Source organism: Chiloscyllium plagiosum, unplaced genomic scaffold, assembly GCF_037043375.1.
Source record: "Chiloscyllium plagiosum isolate Xiang-an unplaced genomic scaffold, Cpla_swu_hap1 HiC_scaffold_40, whole genome shotgun sequence".
Classification (NCBI taxonomy): Eukaryota; Metazoa; Chordata; class Chondrichthyes; order Orectolobiformes; family Hemiscylliidae; genus Chiloscyllium; species Chiloscyllium plagiosum.
In genome coordinates, this window is record NW_028270178.1 from 5,889,637 (window position 1) to 5,909,396 (window position 19,760).

General features: G+C 43.8%; 1 protein-coding gene across 1 annotated transcript in view; it reads left to right on the plus strand.

Moving 5' to 3' along the window:
* Nucleotides 1-6: 6 nt before the first annotated feature.
* Nucleotides 7-19,760, plus strand: part of zdhhc5a (zDHHC palmitoyltransferase 5a) — a 56,427-nt gene continuing 36,673 nt past the window's right edge. The window contains exon 1 of the mRNA XM_087981698.1: nucleotides 7-1,318. Within this exon, the coding sequence (XP_087837824.1) occupies nucleotides 1,215-1,318 (104 nt within the window). The 5' untranslated portion in view covers nucleotides 7-1,214. The remainder of the gene's footprint in view (nucleotides 1,319-19,760) is intronic.

Here is a 19,760-nt window from a genome sequence, read left to right on the forward strand (position 1 = left end):
TGATTTTCGTTGTACTTTTTTTTTGTAATCTCCTGCACCACTCCACTATCAAAAACCACCCAACTGCTCCCAAGTTGGTGTTTCTGCTCTGCACGTGCAAAGAGACTCCTGCCATTTAACGATCAAGAATTGAATCCCTGTAACGCTGCCTTGACAGTCTGAAATCGGAAGGAGACGGAGTGGGGGAATCAGATACAGTGGCAAAGATTTATAAAGCAGCAGTGGAACAGAATTGAAAAGATTTTTCTGTTGCTTTGGCAATTAGATTTAGAACCTTGCTGGCATAGCCCCTCACATTTCCTCCCCCACTCCGTCTCATACCTTTAGAGCACTGCCTGATCCTAGATTTCTGCCTTGATTTTCAGCTCCTTCACCCCCATAATCTGTTTAATTGTCAGCTTGCTTATCTGAGTTGCAGCCATTCTGTCCATTTTAGTACCAGGCTCCAATGTCTGATTTATTCTCCCCTCTACATCCCTACTCTCCTGTAATCTTGAAGATCAACCTAAGCTGCTGCTAAGAATTGGATTTTGCATTGTCCAAAAAGGCCCCAGTTTTCCTGTTGATATCCCATGAGGAAGAAATCTCTGGTAGAAATCCTTATCTTGTCCATCGCCAACAGAAAGCTACATTGGATCGAAAAATAAATTGCCATTTATTCCTTAAATTGGTTCCAGACCCAGATCGAACTTGCCTGCAACTCTTCCAACTTGATGTTACAGTTTGGTTGATCCTGGTGTGAAGTGTAGTGTCTTCACTGTCTTATCTTGAACAAGCTCCTCCATCTAGTTTCAGCACCTGACTTCATTTTGGAGCAGTTCCCATATAGATTTTCTAGTTCCCGAGCTTTGTTTAGCGTTTTGGGTCCGTGTGTTTGCTTCTTAAAAGAGCACACCGTCCTTCACCTCTGCCAAAAGAGCACCAAATCTGCACCCCATCTTCAGCTGGTGTGGAATCAAGATTTGCCCATCTCTGCACACTTTGTATCCTTAGTGTTTTCCTCCATTCTTCATCTGCCTTGTCCTTTTACTCATTCCTCCAGTTTTGACCATTTCTTCCTGCCATTTGTCTATCTTCCCCCAATGCTGTGCTGGGCACATCAGGATCTCAGTCAGTGACTCATCCCATCCCACCTCTACTCTTTCCCCTGTCCTTCCCCCACCACAACAGTTACCCTGGGCTATGCTGCTGAGCAGGGTTGCTGACCGAGCAATATGCCATTGGGAACGGAGAGGAAATTCAAACCCAGCAAGTACATCCCGGTGTCGGCAGCTGCCACCTTTCTTGTGGGCTCCACCTCCCTGTTCTTCGTTTTTCCGTGAGTATTTGTTGATATTGCTGTGCGGGTGCACAGGTTGGGTTAAGCAGGTGACAGCACACACCACTCCACTGCCCCAGTAAACAGTGTTGCTAAGTCTGATCCAGCTGGACATTCCATTATTAGAGGGGAGTCTTGGCTGAGTGGCCACTTGTCAAGGTATGGATGGAGTCAAGGTTTAGCTTATCAGGTGCGAAACTTGATTTCCAGTACAATGCTCAGGGAGCACTTTGTTGGCTACACGATGCCTTGGGGATGTCCTGAAATGACAAAAACGGCGAGAGAAGAGTTTTGTTTCTGTTCTTTAACAGAGTGGATAGGTTCAAGCCCCAAGTCTGTGCTCCTCTATTGTCTCTTCTGTATACCAACGTGCCCAATGACTGTAAAGGTGCTCTGTTACAGCTTCCGTGGTGGGATAACCTACCAAGGCACAGGTATAGAGTCCTAGAGATATACAGCACGAAAACAGACCCTTCAGTCCAACCCGTCCATGCCGACTAGATATCCCAAACCAATCTAGTCCTACCTGCCAGCATCCGGCCCATATCCCTCCAAACCCTTCCTATCCATATACCCATCTAAATGCCGCTTAAATGTTGCAATTGTACCAGACTCCACCACATCCTCTGGCAGCTCATTCCATACACATACCACCCTCTGTGTGAAAAAGTTGCCCCTTGGGTCTCTCATATCTTTCCCCTCTCAACCTAAACCTATGCCCCTCTAGTTCTGGACTCCCCGACCCCAGGGAAAAGACTTTGCCTATTTATCCTATCCATGTCCCTCATGATTTTATAAACCTCTATAAGGTCACCCCTCAGCCTCCGACGCTCCAGGGAAAACAGTCCCAGCCTGTTCAGCCCCTCCCTGTAGCTCAAACCCTCCAATCCTGGCAACATCCTTGTAAATCTTTTCTGAGCCCTTTCAAGTTTCACAACATCTTTCCGATAGGAAGGAGACCAGAATTACACGCAATATTCCAACAGTGGCCTAACCAATGTCCTGTACAGCTGCAACATGACCTCCCGACTCCTGTACTCAATACTCTGACCAATAAAGGAAAGCATACCAAGCGCTGCCTTCACTATCCTATCGACCTGCGACCCCACTTTCAAGGAGCTATGAACCTGCACTCCAAGGTCTTTGTTTAGCAACACTCCCTCGGACTTTACCATTAAGTGTGTAAATCCTGCTAGGATTTGCCTTTCCAGAATGCAGCACCTCGCATTTATCTGAAACTCCATCTGCCATTTCTCAGCCCATTGGTCCATCTGGTCAAGATCCTGTTGTAATCGGAGGTAACCCTCTTCGCTGTCCACTGCACATCCAAATTTTGGTGTCATCTGCAAACTTACTAACTATTCCCCTTATATGTCTCCTCCTCTTCTCCCAACCCCGCCCCATACAAACAAAATAAAAAGTGGGCCCATTGAGACACTAATTCTGGTTGTCTTCACGGTCTCCATTTTGAAACAGCCTCAGTACATGGGTGTGGAGCCTGGGCCTTTCCCGTGTGTACCCAGTATGTTTGACTATATTTGTGGTAATGTTTTTCTCATAGACCTTTCTGCCTTATTCGTCAGCACTCGCACAAGATAGCAATTAAACAGGAAACAGCAACAGCTTGTGTTTACCCATAAAGTACCTTTTCACTTTCCAAGCCCACCACCCAACCTGTGCAGGAACTGAAATTAATTTGTTTGGTCCCAAACCTTGGAAGTGGGTATTAGGACAATGAGTGATCAGAAGCATGGTCAAAGGGGGAGGTTTTAGGGAATGTATTGAAGGAGAGAGATGTGTGGAAAGAATCAGTAAAGGATTTCCAGCTACTGAAAGCATGGTCAAAATAATGGAGTGATAAAATCAGAATGCTCATGAAACCAGAACTGGAGGAGTACAGAGGTCAGAGTTAATAGGAGGTTATGTGCATGTTAAGAGTGAGGAGGGCAAAGAAAGGAAGATTTTGAAATTTGACTTTTTTTCTTTCCTGTCTGTACTGTTAGATCTTAATTTGTGTCCTTTCAAAGTCCTCATGGATTGTGGGGAATATTCTGCCTGTTGATCATTATGGAGTTGTATTGAGTTTTTAACAGCTTGTTGGAAGAATTGTGCTATCATTTGTGTGCAGGTAAATAGTTGGTTGAAATTTACTGTTTTGATCAGAAATTTGAGTATTGTGCCTAGGACAGAGATTGTCCGTAAGACAGAGGATCAGAAATTAGGCCATTTGGCCCATTGAGTCTGCTCAGCCATTCGGTCATGGCTGCTAGGGGATGAGGACTCTCTCTTGTTGTCATTCCCGCAATGTCAGCATCGCGCACTGTCAAGTCCACTTTGCCCACCCATTTCCTCGTGTCCAGAAGTTAGACACCGTGTCGAGCTCCCTCGAACAATAGCCTGATGGTGTGTCCCCCTACTTTTTCCCCAGTGTCAGCATTGAGAGCTCCCAGCACAGGTTAGGTACACTATAGAGCTCCCTGTATTACCTGAATGGTGTATCATTAAAGGAAGGATGGGGTGAAGTTATGTGCTTTATTTCTCTTGGGTTGCAGTAGGTTTGATCTCAGGCTCAAGAATACTCCTTACTTCTACTTGAAAAGTTGTGACCTTCAATCTAGATGGAACTTAAACTCCGCGTCATTGATTTCCTGCTTGGAGAGAAGATCCTTTTATTCTTTGTCTTGCATTTTTCTCCTTTATCTTTGGTGAATATCTTTCCTTTGGAAGTGGTACAACAGATGTTTGCCACATTCTGGGTTGGAATTGTTGCTGTCTGATGAGACACTGAATAGAATAGTCCTGTGTTGTCTAGCGGTTAGCATTTGAAATGTGTGAAATTGTTGGGAGTTTTTAACAGTGCCCCCCCACCTCCAAACTCAGAAGTGGAGAGTCTAGAACTGGGGCTGTAACAAAGGATTGGTTGAAGATGAGAACTATTGTCCTCGCTTGAAGGACTTAGAATCTTTGGCAATCCCCCTAACCAAAAGCTGTGTGTGCTCAGTTGTTGATTATATTTGAGACAGATTGAGAGATTTCTGGACACGAGGAAATTGACTAATATGGGAAATGGGTGGGCAAAGTGGGCTTGAGGTCAAAGGTCAGGTGTGATCTCATTGGCAGACCAGGCTTGAAGGACCAAATGACCCCCTACTTAAATCTCTGGTGTCATTTTGATCAGGCAGAGTGACAGCCAAGCATTGAGCAGCTGTGGCTGTTGCCACAGCTGAGCAAGAATGTTGACCTTCTCCTGTTCAGAAGTGGTTCTCACGGCAGTTGTGCTTGCGAAAGATTGTGTTTCTTCCATGCCTTGTGTTTGTGAAAGTCTGAAGTTCTGTAAAAGGGAGGATTGCCTTCAGTGGTGTGTTCTATAAATAAACCCTGTTGTCGCTCCTTGACAGCCTGGTGAAGTCAGGCAGCCCTCAGCAACCCAGGCGTAAAACTTCCAACCTGGGGCCTAATGCTAATTCTACTGACCTTATCCAAAGCTGATGGAGAGGCAGGGCAGCAGTCAGCCTCAACACTGCAGGATGTTTTAAAAATAATGTTTTCTCAGGATTTGGGCAAAGCTGATGAAGTTGCATTCATAATAAATCTGCAGAAGACGTGAAACAGAAAAGGAAAATAACTGGGATGCCTTCATTCACTATCTGCTGGTTCCTGCTACTGAACAGTATTCCTTCAGCATCTTGAATCATCTCCATGTATCCCACCCAAAGATAAGGGGGCCACAAGGTCCCACAAGAGTCCAAAAATATTGGCTGTAGTCACATGTTCTATAACTTCCAAAGCCTCAAACTGAGACCAGAGTGTGCTGCAAAGACCACTCTTATGTCACAGAAATGGAGAACTAGGACTGTTAGGGGTGATAGTCACAGAACAAAGTACTGGCTAATGTGAGAAGTCTCTGGGTGCTGCACCTCTGGTGGAGCAAGGCTTTGCTGTGGCCTTGAATGATTTTTCATCAATGATATTTCCTGCACACTGGCAATAAGACTGAGTTCAGCTATGTTTGCTTGGTGGTGGTTGTGACTGAAGCCTAGTGTGTTATGTTTGCAGTGGGGAGAAGCCAGTGGTAGTCAGCAAAATTAGGTTGATTGTTATTTTTGGCTTAGCTTGATGCAGGAGAACAGGATTATTTGAGATTTTGCACTGTAGGAACAGGTTATTCAGCCCAAAAGTTTCATGATAGCGCTTCTTCTCTATCATTCCTTATGGGAGCAAGTTCCACATTCTCCCTACTCTTTGAGGGACTAAATTTGAGTTTCCAAATGAAATTATTAATAATTGAATTGATGCCTCCTAGTCTAACCTCATCTATAATTGGCAACATCCACCCTACCAAAGACCTCTAACACACAATTCTGTCTTTTCTTTTTGAGGAAATAGCTCCTGCCTATTCATCAATAAGGACTTTTAGTTCTGGTAGCATCCTCGTGAACCTTTGTAGTACTTTCTCCAGTGTTATGAGTCCTTTATGAAAATATAGTGACCAGAACTGTGTACATTCAGCAAATTGTCGAGGCCATTTTGTGGGTAACCACAATACCCTTCTTCAATTGCTGAACCAGGCTCCAATTGTTAGGATAGTCATTGCAGCAAAGGACTGGAGGTCTGAACAAGCCTTTGTAACCATTTCCCAGCAAGATTCAGCCCCTTGAATAGGGCAACGAGGATCAGTGCAAAACAAAGTGCCAACTAGATGTGTTTATTTTTTCCAGTCCTTGTTGATAAAGCTGCACTGTTGTTTTGCGCTCATCAATTGAGCGCCCTCATTCCCAAGGGAAGTGCAAGGTTTCCATTCTGCACTCTCAGTATTGAGCTCTCCCAGCATCACTTAGATACCCATATACCCTTCATCGACACTTACCCTTCTAATACTGAGGATCAGCATTTGAAATCAACACTGGGGATTTTGTGAAAGGCTACACACAAAACTTAGAGGGTAAGAGGGTTTTTTCTCTCCGTCACTTCATTAACTGGTCTCTGCCTACCTGGGAGGGTGCTCTTGCTGAATTATTGTTGAGTTAGGCTTTTTAACTTGTTCAGTCACTCCAAGGTCTCTTTGTTCAGCAAATCTCCCTCGGACCTTACCATTAAGTGTGTAAATCCTGCTACGATTTGCTTTCCCAAAATGCAGCACCTTGCATTTATCTAAATTAAACTCCATCTGCCACTCCTCAGCCCATTGGATTATCTGATCAAGATCCCCATGAACATCCTGTTATCACTTAATGAGAACAAATGTTTTTATCTTCTGCATATCTTTGGTTCCCCCTTTTTGTTCTGTGCCTCCCTGCCTGTCTATTTTCTAGTGTGCAGCAAATGTTTTCTTGAATTCAACATTACACTTTAGTCTAAATGTTAAAGGACCAGTTTTAAGGCTATAAACATTCTCAGACTGTTCTGCGAAAAGGCTTGCAGTGGCCATAGTCAATGTTACCTTTCTGAGCTCTCAATTCCAAGCTTCCCTTTGCTATTATAATCAAGTTTGCCTTTGTTTCCTCTGTCCCTGGACGCTGTTTCTGGGCGAAATACATCTACTTTCACATTGCTTTCTGTTAACACAACCATATTCACCAAGAGGTGGAGAAAGAGGTGGAAGTGGATTGACTTGGTAGTGACAGAGAGTCAGGATAAAAGGCAGTGTAGTACAACTGGAACATATAGGATGTATTTGATGCTGAGAGAAGTGAGAATGGTAAGCACTGACCATAATCTTCTAACCCTTGGTAGACACTGGTGCCAGAAGAGGGGGTAATTAGTCAGAGATGTACAGCAAGGGAACAGACCCTTTGGTTCAACTTGTCCATGCCAACCAGATATCGTAACTTAATCTAGCCCCATTTGTCAGCGCTTGGCCCATGTCCCTCTAAACACTTCTCACCTTAAACCTATGCCCCTCTAGTTCTAGAATCCCCCATCCCAAGGAAAAGACCTTGTCTATTTATCCTATCCATGCCCTTCCTAATTTTATAAATCTCTGTAAGGTCACCCCTCAGTCTCTGACCTCTAGGGAAAACAGCCCTAGCTTATTCAACCTCTCCCTTTAGCTCAAACCCTCCAACCCTGGCAACATCCTTGTAAATGTTTTCTGAACCCTTTCAGTTTCACAATATCCATCCTATACGAAGGAGACCAGAATTTCATGCAATATTCCGATGTCTTGTACAGCCGCAACATGACCTCTCAACTCCTGTACTCAATACTCTGACCAATAAAGGAAAGCATACCAAATGCCCCCTTCACTATCCTATCTACCTGCAACTCTACTTCCAACCTGCACTCCAAGGTCTCTTTGTTCAGCAACACTCCTTAGGACCTTACCATTAAGTGTACAAATCTTGCTCTGATTTGCTTTTCCAAAATGCAGCATCTTGCATATATCTGAATTAAACTCCATCTGCCACTTCTCAGTGGCCAATTGGTCGAGATCCGGTTGTACTGTGAGGTAACATTCTTCACTGTCCACTACACCTCCAATTTTGGTGTCATCTGCAGTCTTATTAACTATCCCTGTTATGCTTACATCCAAATCATTTATATAAAATGACGAAAAGTAGTGGACCCAGCACTGATCCTTGTGACCCACCACTGGTCACAGGCCTCCAGTCTGAAAAGCAATCTTGCACCACTACCCTCTGTCTTCTACCTTTGAGCCAGTTCTGTATCCAAATGGCCAGTTCTCCCCGTATTCCATGAGATCTAGCCTTGCTAATCAGTCTCCCATGTGGAACCTTGTTGAACACTATACTCAAGTCCATATAGGTCACGTCCACCGCTCTGCCCTCCTCGATCCTCTTTGTTAATTCAAAAACCTCAAACAAGTTCATGAGACATAATTTTCCACGCACAAAGCCATGTTGACTATCCCTAATCAGTCCTTGCCTTGCCAGTCAAGTGGGCTGTTTTGTCTTGGATGGTGTCGAGCTTCTTTGGTGTTGTTGGAACATCCATACAAGTGGGGCATATTCCATCACACTCTTATCAATGGACAGGATTTGGGAAGTCAGGAGGTGAATGAAATGCTGCAGTATTAAGACCATAAGACATAGGAGTGGAAGTAAGGCCATTCGGCCCATCCAGTCCACTCTGCCATTTAATCATGGCTGATGGGCATTTCGACTGCACTCACCTGCGTTCTCCCCGTAGCCCTTAATTCCTTGTGACATCAAGAATTTATCAATCTCTGCCTTGAAGACATTTAGCGTCCCGGCCTCCACTGCACTCTGCGGCAATGAATTCCACAGGCCCACCACTCTCTGGCTGAAGAAATGTCTCCGCATTTCTGTTCTGAATTGACCCTCTCTAATTCTAAGGCTGAGCCCACGGGTCCTAGTCTCCTCGCCTAATGGAAACAATTTCTTAGCGTCCACCCTTTCCAAGCCATGTATTATCTTGTAAGTTTCTATTAGATCTCCCCTTAACCTTCTAAACTCCAATGAGTACAATCCCAGGATCCTCACCCATTCCTCGTATGTTAGACCTGCCATGCCAGGGATCATGCTTGTGAATCTCTGCTGGACACGCTCCAGTGCCAGTACGTCCCTCCTGAGGTGTGGGGCCCAAAACTGGACACAGTACTCCAAATGGGGCCTAACCAGAGCTTTATAAAGGCTCAGTAGCACATTGCTGCTTTTATATTCCAACCCTCATTAATATATAACGTGAACAGCTGCGGCCCCAACACTGAACCCTGTGGGACACCGTTTGTCACCGGCAGCGAATCTGAAAAATAACCTCTTATCCCAACTCTCTGCCTTCTGTCAGACAGCCAATCCTCAATCCATGCCAGTAGCTCACCTTGAACACCGTGGGCCCTCACCTTACTCAGCAGGCTCCCGTGTGGCACCTTATCAAAGGCCTTTTGGAAGTCTAGATAGACCACATTCACTGTGTTTCCCTGGTCTAACCTACTTGTTACCTCTTCAAATAATTCTAACAGGTTTGTCAGGCACGACCTCCCCTTACTAAATCCATGTTGACTTGTTTTAATCCGACCCTGCTCTTCCAAGAATTTAGAAACCTCATCCTTAACGATGGATTCTAGAATTTTACCAACAACCGAGGTTAGGCTAATTGGCCTATAATTTTTCATCTTTTATCTTGATCCTTGCTTGAACAAGGGGGTTACAACAGCGGTCTTCCAATCATCCGGGACTTTCCCTGACTCCAGTGACTTTTGAAAGATTTCAACCAACTCCTCCGCTATTTCCTCAGCCACCTCCCTCAGAACTCTAGGATGTAGCCAATCGGGGCCAGGAGATTTGTCTATTTTCAGACCTTTTAGCTTTTCTAGCACTATCTCTTTTGTAATGGCAACCAAATTCAACTCTGCCCCCTGACTCCCTTTAATTGTTGGGATATTACTCATGTCTTCCACTGTGAAGACTGACGCAAAGTACTTAAGTTCTCCAGCTATTTCCTTATCTCCCATCACTAGCCTTCCAGCATCAGTTTGAAGTGGCCCAATGTCTACTTTTGCCTGTCGTTTGTTTCTTATGTATTGAAAGAAACTTTTACGATCATTTCTAATATTACTGGCTCGCCTACCTTCATATTTGATCCTTTCCTTCCTTATTTCTCTCTTTGTTATCCTCTGTTTGTTTTTGTAGCCTTCCCAATCTTCTGATTTCCCAGTGCTCTTGGCCACTTTATAGGATCTCTCTTTTTCTTTGATACATTTCCTGACTTCCTTTGTTAGCCATTGCTGTCTAATCCCTCCCCGGATAATCTATCTTTTCTTGGGGATGAACCTCTGTATTATGTCCTCAATTATACGCACAAACCCCTGCCATTTTTGCTCTACTGTCTTCCCCGCTAGGCTCTGCTTCCAGTCGATTTTCATCAGTTCCTCTCTCATGCCCTCGTAATTACCTTTATTTAACTGTAACTCAAACTGCAGACTGAACTCTACCATATTATGATCGCTGCTTCCTAAGTGTTCCCTTACTTTAAGATCTTTTATAAAGTCTGGTTCACTACATAGCACTAGGTCCAGAATAGCCTGCTCCCTTGTGGACTCCATGACAAGCTGTTCCAAAAAGCCATCCTGTAAGCATTCCATGAATTCCCTTTCTTTGGATCCACTGGCCACATTATTTACCCAGTCCACCTGCATATTGAAGTCCCCCTTGATCACCGTGACCTTGCCTTTCTGACATGCCTTTTCTATTTCCCGGTACATGTTGCGCCCCTGGTCCTGACCACTGTTAGGAGGTCTGTACATAATTCCCATTATGGTTTTTTTGCCTTTGTGGTTCCTCAATTCCACCCACACAGACTTCACATCATCCGACCCTATGTTATTCAGTGCCATAGATTTAATTTTGTTCTTAACTAACAAGGCCACCCCGCCCCCCTCTGCCCACCTCTCTGTTTTTTCGATAAGTTGTAAATCCTTGGATGTTTAACTGCCAGTCCTGAACCCCCTGCAACCACGCCTCTGTGAAGCCTACCGCATCATAATCATTCATGATGATCTGTGCCATTAGTTCATCTGCTTTGTTACGAATGCTACGAGCATTCAGGTAAAGTGCCTTAATGCTAACATTCTTATCATTAGAGATATTGGAAGTCATAAGATGTCCTATGTTATCCTTCCTTTCTGTTGCATTCCTAATCTGCCTCAAGGTTAAATCCACCTGCATACATGCTATCCTCCTGCTTATCTTTCCATTTAACTCCATACTCCCTGTCGCTTTCAATTCTTTCCCCCCCCCACAACTCAGAAGTTTAAAGTCCTACCGACCACCCTATTTATCCTCTTTGCTAGAACATTGGTACCAGATCGGTACAGGTGGAGACCGTTCCAACGGTACAGCTCCCCCTGGTTCCAAAACTGATGCCAATGCCCCATGAAATGGAATCCCTCTTTCCCACACCAATCCCTTAGCCATGTGTTTAATTCCCTAATTCTCTTATCTGTCCCCCTAATTATAGAATCCTCTATAACAACTACTTGTCTTTTTGCTCCCCCCTCTTGAATGGCCTTCTGCACCATGGTGCCATGGTCAGCTGGCTCATCCTGTCCAGAGCCCTTTTCCTCATCCGTATAGGGAGCAAGAATCTCATACCTGTTGGACAAGGTCAAGGGCTGAAGTATTCCTAGCGTCTAACCTGCTCTTTTAGCTACACGGTGGGCGGCACGGTGGCACAGTGGTTAGCACTGCTGCCTCACAGCGCCAGAGACCTGGGTTCAATACCCGCCTCAGGCGACTGACTGTGTGGAGTTTGCACGTTCTCCCCTTGTCTGCGTGGGTTTCCTCCGGGTGCTCCGGTTTCCTCCCACAGTCCAAAGATGTGCAGGTCAGGTAAATTGGCCATGCTAAATTGCCCGTAGTGTTAGGTAAGGGGTAAATGTAGGGGTATGGATGGGTTGCGCTTCGGCAGGGCGGTGTGGACTTGCTGGGCTGTAGGGCCTGTTTCCACACTGTAAGTAATCTAATCTAATGTAATCTAATCTACTGTATTTATATGGCAAGTCCAGTTGAATTTCTGGTCAATTGTAATCCTCAGGATGCTAATAGTGGAGGCTTCAGTAATGGTAAGGGTGGCACTGAGCTCAGCGATTTGTACTGCTGCCTCACAGCACAGGGACCCAGATTTGATTCCAGCCTTGGGTGACTGTGTGGAGTTCGCACATTCCCTGTATCTGTGTTTCTTCTGGATGCTCTGGTTTCTTCCCACAGTCCAAAGATATGCAGGTTAGGTGGATTGGTCATGCAGTATTGCTGCTTAGTGACCAAGGATGTGCAGACTAGTAGGTTAGTCATGGTAAATGTGAGATGAGGTGGGGGGTTGGGTCTGAGTGGGATTCTGTTTGTAGGATGGGCCGAGTGGCCTCTTTCCACACTGTAGGGATTCTATGATTCTAATGTCAATGAATGTCAAGGGGTGAAGATAAGATTCCATCTTATTTGGAGAGATTTACAAGGATGGTGCCAGGGTTGGAGGATTTGAGCGAGAGAGAGCGGCTGAATAGGCTGGGGCTGTTTTCCCTGAAGCATTGGAGGCTGAGGGGTGATCTTAGAGGTTTATAAAATCATAAGGGGCATGGATAGGATAAATAGACAAGATCTTTCCCCTGGAGTAGGGGAGTCCAGAACTAGATTTAGAATGAGATGGGAAAGATATAAAATGAACCTAAGGGGCAACTTTTTCATGCAGAGGGTGGTGCATGTATGGAATGAGCTGCCAGAGGAAGTGGTGAAGGGTGGTACAGTTACAGCATTTAAAAGACATCTGGATGGGTATATGAATTGGAAGGATTGAGAGGGATATGGGCCAAGTGTTGGCAAATGGGACTAGATTAGTTTAGGATATGTGGTTGGCTTGGACGTGTTGGACTGAAGGGTCTGTTTCTCTGCTGTACATTTCTAAGGCTCTGTTCATGCCTAGCATTTATGTGGCACAAATGTTACTTGTCACTTGTCAGACCAAGGCGGGATATTGTGCAGATCGTGTTACATTCGAGCATAGACTCCTTCAGTATCTGCAGAGTTGCAAATGGTACTGAAAATCAGCAAACACCCCACTTCTGTTATTAATGGAAGGAAAGTCATTAGTGAATCAGCTAAAGATGGTAAGACATAGGACCCTACTGTGAGGGAAATCCTGTAGAGATGTCCTGGAGCTGAAATGACTAACCTCCAACAACCACAGATATCTTCCTATTTGCCAGTTGTAACACCAACCAGTAGTGTTTGCCTGCTGATTTCTATTAATTTTAGTGTTTCGGGGGCTCCTTGATGCCATACTTGGTTGAATGCAGTCTTGATGTCAAGGACTGTCCCACTCACCTCCCCTTGAATTCAGTTCTTTTGTCCATGTTTGAACCAAGGCTTGTAAATAGGTCAGGAGCTGGGTGACTCAAATTAGGCATCACTGAGCAAGTTTTTGCTGAGCAAGTGCTGCTGAATAGCACGTTGGATAACACCTTCCATCAGTTTACTGGTGACCCAAGGGTAGGATGGGATGGTAATTTGCTGGGTTGGATTTGTCCTGCTTTTTGAGTAAAGAATATACCCGAGCAAATTTTCACATTGCTGGTTGGACGCCAGTGTTGTAACTGTACTGGTACAGCTTAGCTAGGAAAATGCAAGCTCTAGAACATAGTTTTCAGTACTGTTGTTGTTATATTGTTAGGGCTTGTAGCCTTTGCAGAATCTGCTGCCTTCCAACCCGTTTCTTGATTTCAAATTGCCTGAAGACTGGCATCTGTGATGCTGGGGACCACCAGAGGGGGCAGAGATGAATCATACATTCGGCACTACTGGTTGAAGATTGCTGCAAATGATTCAGATGGCAGCTGATTTACACACAGGAACACCACAAAGATCAATGTAACAACCAGAGTTTGTAAGCAGTGATATTTGCAAAGGTGTAATAATTGGCTGCAGAACAACAGAGCGACCTTTTGCTTTCTTTGCTGAAGTAGTTGTGTATTCTGTTATATCCATTTGAAAGGGCTGACTGAGATCTGGCTTTGATGTCTCACCAGAATAGTGCTTCCCAAATCCGAACACCACCTTCCTACCGTTTTGAGAGTGCAGGTGACTCTCTGGCAATGTGGCAAATCTGTCTTTCATAATCTGGGAATGTCAGGCTAGCTTTAGCTGGATACTTCACATAACCTTCTTTTTGTATTAGAGCAAGAGAATGATTGTCCTACCAAGTGGATTGCAGATGATTTTCTCTGATTTGTAGCTTCTGATGCATGATTTTAGTGATGAAATGCATGAAAGATATTGGATGGGATCCATTGTAGTTCTGGTATTTTTGTGGTGATTGTGATGCACCCAAACCTCTTAAAACCCATTATGACTTTGAGTCACTGTACCCAGAACTCAGTGCAATCTGAGCAAGATTACATGAACAAAGTGAAACCTTTCAGTTCTGCCTTTCACTTTCTTTAATCTAACTTATTTTCCTTTTGGCAACTTGTGAACTAAAATCTGGGGGAGGTAACTCTTGTTTTATGTGGTTAGGAGAATGGGAGGAGGTCGGAGGTTTGTGCAGAATGTAAACATTACTGTAGACCTGTTGGATGTAATGGCATACTTCTGCATTATACATCTCTATGCAATGACAGTTTTCTTTCTCTATTCATGGGATATAGGTATCGCTGATGGGGCGAACATTGATTTCCCATCCCTAGTTGTAGTGGAGAGGGTGGTAGTGAGTAATTGTCTTGAACAGCTGGATGAGTTTCCATATTCTGAACATTTGGGTAGTTTATTGCTATCATCAGTTGCTTCACCAAAGACTTGCAACATATTTAATATCCTACACTGTTTGTTCGAATAATCAGTGGATGAGTTGTTTCTGAGTCACAGGATTTTCAGGCATGACTGTGGCTTGTTAACTTGTCTGGTGAATTTCTTATCTCCATTCTGTTTGTGGGGTTAACTTTCAATCTTGCAGAAGCATTGGCAGATTGGGAGGTATGTTGAAATGTCTGGAGGATTTAAATTTGAGTCAGGTTTTTAATCATTAGGGAAGAAAGATTTGTAAAGCAGGTGCACACAAGGTTCCCAAAAATATCAGCAGCTCCTTCCACCCCAAAATTGGTGGAGTTGGCAAATCACTGTTGGGACAAATTCATAAAGATTCCTTCCCTAATGGGTGTGTCACTGTGCACAGTGTGTTGCTGTCTGCTAGAGTCAAAGTCTCTATGTGTACAATATATTTTTTGCCATTTCTTGTTTAATCCCTTTTCCGGTTAGTCTCCCCATGTGCATTACTTCACACTTGTCCAGATTGAATTCCATTTGCCATTGCTCTGACCACCTGAGTAATCCATTTGATATTTTGATGACTTGTTCAACTTATACAGATACAACATCCCCAGATATTGTCCCAATGCCTCAGAAATCTCAAACCCTTCATCCTATCTCTTCAGCTGCACATTAATCGGTTCTATCCTTCTATTCTTATACTCAGTACAGCTTCGCAAAAGGATTTGTCTGGAGATTACTGCTTTGAAATTCTGGTTTTCAATTTTCTACATAACTCCCTAAGTCCACTTGGAGGACTTTGTTTCTCTTCCTATGTTATTGATCCCAACATGGACCACAGTCTCTGGCTGTTCAACCACCCCATTCATAATACCCTTCAGCCTACCTTAGGATCCTTAACACTGACACTTGAGGAGCAACATACCATCCTGGAGTTGCATTTACGGCCACAGAAGGACTTGTCTACTTACCTCATTAATGAATTACTATTAGGTTAGATAATATGGAATCCAGGGAGAGCTAGTCATTTGGATACAAAATTGGTTCTGGATTAGTGGTGCTGGAAGAGCACAGCAGTTCAGGCAGCATCCAAGGAGCAGTGAAATCGACGTTTCGGGCAAATGCCCTTCATCAGGAATAAAGGCAGAGAACCTGAAGCGTGGAGAGATAAGCTAGAGGAGGGTGGGGGTGGGGAAGATAGGAGACAGAGGGTGGTGGCGGACAGCTGTTTTTCAGACTGGAGGCCTGTGACCAGCAGTGTGTAGCAAGGATTGGTACTTTTTGTCATTTATATAAATGATTTGAATGTGAGTATAGAAGGTATGGTTAGTAAGTTTGCAGATGACACCAAAATTAGTGAGTAGTGAACGTGCAGAAGGCTATCTCGGAGTACAATGGGACCTTGATCAGGTGGGCCAATGAGCTGAGGAGTGGCAGATGAAGTTTAATTTAAATAAATGTCAGGTGTCGCATTTTGATAAAGTAAAATCATGCAGGATTTGTTTACTTAATGGTAGGGTCCTAAGGAATGTTGCTGAACAAAGAGAGCTTGGGGTGCAGGTTCATAGTTCCTGGAAAATGGATTTGCAGGTGCACAGATCAGTGAAGACAGTGTTTAGCATGCTTGCTTTTATTGGCCAGTGCATTGAGTATAGGAGTTGGCATGTCATGTTATGGCTGTACAGAGTATTGTTTTGGCCAGGTTTGGAATACTGCGTTCAATCCTGGTCTCCCTGCTGTAGGAAAGATCTTAAACTTGAAAGAGTGCAGAAAAAATTTCCAAGGATATTTCTGGGTTTGGAAGATTTGAGCAAGAGGCTGGGTCTGTTTTCCCTGGGGCATCGAGGCTAAGGAGTGAACTTATAGCGGTTTATAAAATTATGAGGGGTGTAGATAGGGTGAATAGCCAAGGTCTTTTTCACAGGGTAGGAGAGTCCAAAGCTGGAGGACATACTTTCGAAGTAAGAAAGGAAAGATTTAAAAGGCCTCAATATGGAGGGTGCATGTATGGGGCGAGCTGCCAGAGGGCATGGTGGAGGCTGATACAACTGGAACCTCTGAATGGGTTAGCCCCTTTCCTCTTCCCTCTCACATGGCACCTCAGATTAGCAACACAGATGCTAGCCTAGCTCCTGGGATTTAGTCACAATATCAGTTGCCAGGAAGTAAATGAAGGCTACTAAGTCCTGGTTCTCACCAGCATCTTCTGTAACCTCTTTTCTACAACGTCTTTTTTTTTAACTGCCTCAGCAGTTTACTCTGTTATCATCAGATCTTTATAGTTACACATGACCAAATGCATCTACTCTTGCATCCCCCTCATAATTTTGTGCCCTGTTGTTCCTTGTAATGTGCATTGTGTCACTTGAAATCACATCTTCCTCATTGGACTGCACCTGATGCAATCGTGCCAAGTGTGGAGTGAACTGACTAGATTATCTTTCCTTGTTAGTGGATATAGGTTTGCTGGCCCAGCACAGTGGCAGGATTCCAAGTTACTCAGTCACCTGATCTTTTACTGACCATCTAATGTGCTGCACCATCCAGGTTACTGATCATTTGCCATTCCATGAGTTTAGCAGTAAATGCTAGGGTGCATTTATGTGCCTGACTTCAAGAGCGGGGCACTAGTCAGGAGCACTGCAGTTAGCGCAGGATGGAGAGAGGCAATTTGTGCCAGTGTTCCCATACCTGATGTCAATGGTTTGCATTCTCACCATTTGGTAAGAATTTTGATATTTGAACACTAGCCCAGGCATTGGAACCTGTAATCCAGACCAATGCTCCAGTGCACTAAGGGCTTTGCACTGTCAGAGGATCAGTATGAACAAAATGTCACATCTGAAGGGTCAGTACTGAGTTCCTATATAATGACAGTAACTGCTCTCTTACTGCTTGTGCTTTGTTGGCAGTGAAGTAATTTTATGCTGTCCTGGACTGTTGAGTGGTGATATACATGAGTTCTCCAGGACAGGGAGGAGAGTGGACTAAACAAATTGGATGTTGATGGAGGATGACACAGTACTGCTTTTTAGTTTTTGTAAGATCTGGACTATTTCTCTGGTTAATGCAATGTTAGAAGCTTTTTTTTTGTTAGTAGTATTGCACCGTAATATCCCTTAGTGATAGGTGTAGTTTGCAGCTGCTGAGTTGCTGACAGCAAACTGTCCCAAGGACAGCAAGCTCCTGGAATAAAGCCAAGAGAGGACAGGACAGCAGTGGGGGTTTGCTCATTGAATGCAACTCGTATATCTGTGCTTTCTATCTCACTGAATCACAAGTGTTCACAAAGTACTATGATGGCAGCTAGAATGCTGTCTGTTGATGTGCTGTGTTGGGGGAGGGAACCTCAAAAATACCACACTTTGAACTTCCTTTTGCGTAATCTTTTAAAAATCCAAAAGTCCCCAGTTTGTGTTGCAAGCCAAGCAACCTGTGGTCCTTTGACGCAACGGATTAGTGTTGCATTTTGGATCTTTTTGCAGTGGTCTATGTTTTTATTAAACTGTCCGTAATAAATGCTTTCTTAACGATCTGTTCTGACAAGACTCTGGGTGTGGTTTCCATTTCTTGGAGATGATACATGGCTTGTGCATATGTTGGGTTAAGGTGGTTGACAAGGTTTAGCCATAATGATGAGAGCTAATGATAATTTATGAGCAGAGTCTTTTGCAGCACTAGAAATAGGTTACAGGCATACCATGGGTTCTAAGTTATTAGGCCTTAAAGCCTTGCATTATATTTCTTGATTTATTATTATTCCTGTGCTTTTTTTTATTTTCTCCTAGAAATGCATTTCTGGTGATTTAATAAGAGCTGTTAGTATTTTTGTGGTCATTGTTACAGGGCTACAATCTGTGTTCTTTTTTGTGAGCTTGAATATCTTTGGCTGTCTCCCTCACTGGTTCATTCCCAGCTTGTCCTGTATTTACCACCACCAATGTCAAGGCTGCAGCATGTTAACAAACCAAAACAAACAGAAATTGCTGAAGAAACTCAGCAGACCTGACGCATCAGAAAAGAAAGCAGTTAACATTTTGAGTCCAGTGACCCTCCTTCAGAACCATTTGGATGATTGGATTTATGTTGATGTTCAAGAGTGGAACAGAATCCAATCATGGGATGAGGGTGTCACTGATAAACACCAATATTTATTGCCTCTTCCTACTTGCCTTTATTAGTCATTACCTTTTTCAGGCTGAGTGGCCACTTCAGAAGGAAGTTAAAAGTAGAGGTTGTTTTTGACCAGAATCATGTGTAGGTTCCGCTTGGACAAAGATTGCATTCTTTCTCTCAGTGAAAGAACATAGAAACAAGTGTTTTATTTTTTTGTTTGAATGCTGAGAGAATTGTAGCCAAGCCTAATCCTATCCATACGTAGCGGGTTTGTTTTTAGTAATCAGCAGAGGTCAATTGTAATTCCGTAAACAAGCTTAACTGAATCATACAATCCACTAATACAACTTGCAGGTTTTGAATCCCCTGGCATAGTTCAACTGCAAATAGCATTCACCTTAAATGAAAACGTATTCTGTTGAATTAACGAAGATCAACCTGGACTTTGTCCCTGATTGTGAAGTGTTTCATGCTGGATAGTTAACTTTAAATGTGTTCCAGTGATACAGTTCCCAGAAGCAGCTTGAGGTAATTTATTCCTTCAGTGGTTTTGGTTGTCAGAGGGATGTTGAGCTAAGACACCCAAGGAGAAGTCACTCGCCTGCTGTCCTCTCAATATGAGATCAATGAAGATCTCTAGGAGGTTCAGACTGTAATCTTTTGGCAAGATGTCAACTGCTCCCTGAGTCCCTTTGCACAGTCAGCATAGATTAACTGTGCTCAGTAAGAGGCATGTGGCTTTAACTGTTAGCAGTGATAAAATTCCTGCCTCATGGATCCAAATTCCAGTCTAGTGACTTAAGTGCAACATCCAACTAATGCTTCAAGGCAATGGAGAGGGAATGCTGCACTGTGAGGTGGACTTAAAAGATCTTGTGACTGTTATTGAGAGAAAAAAGGAGTTATTTCTGGTGTCCTGGCGAATATTTATCCCAAAGCCAATGTCACTTAAAATAAATTAGCAAGTCATTATTAAGTTGTGTTATGGGTGCTTGCTGTATATAGATTGACTGCCTTGTATCTGACACTTCAACAGTGACTGCACTTCGGAAAGAAGTTTGATTGTCTGTAAATCAGTTTTGGGTTGTGCA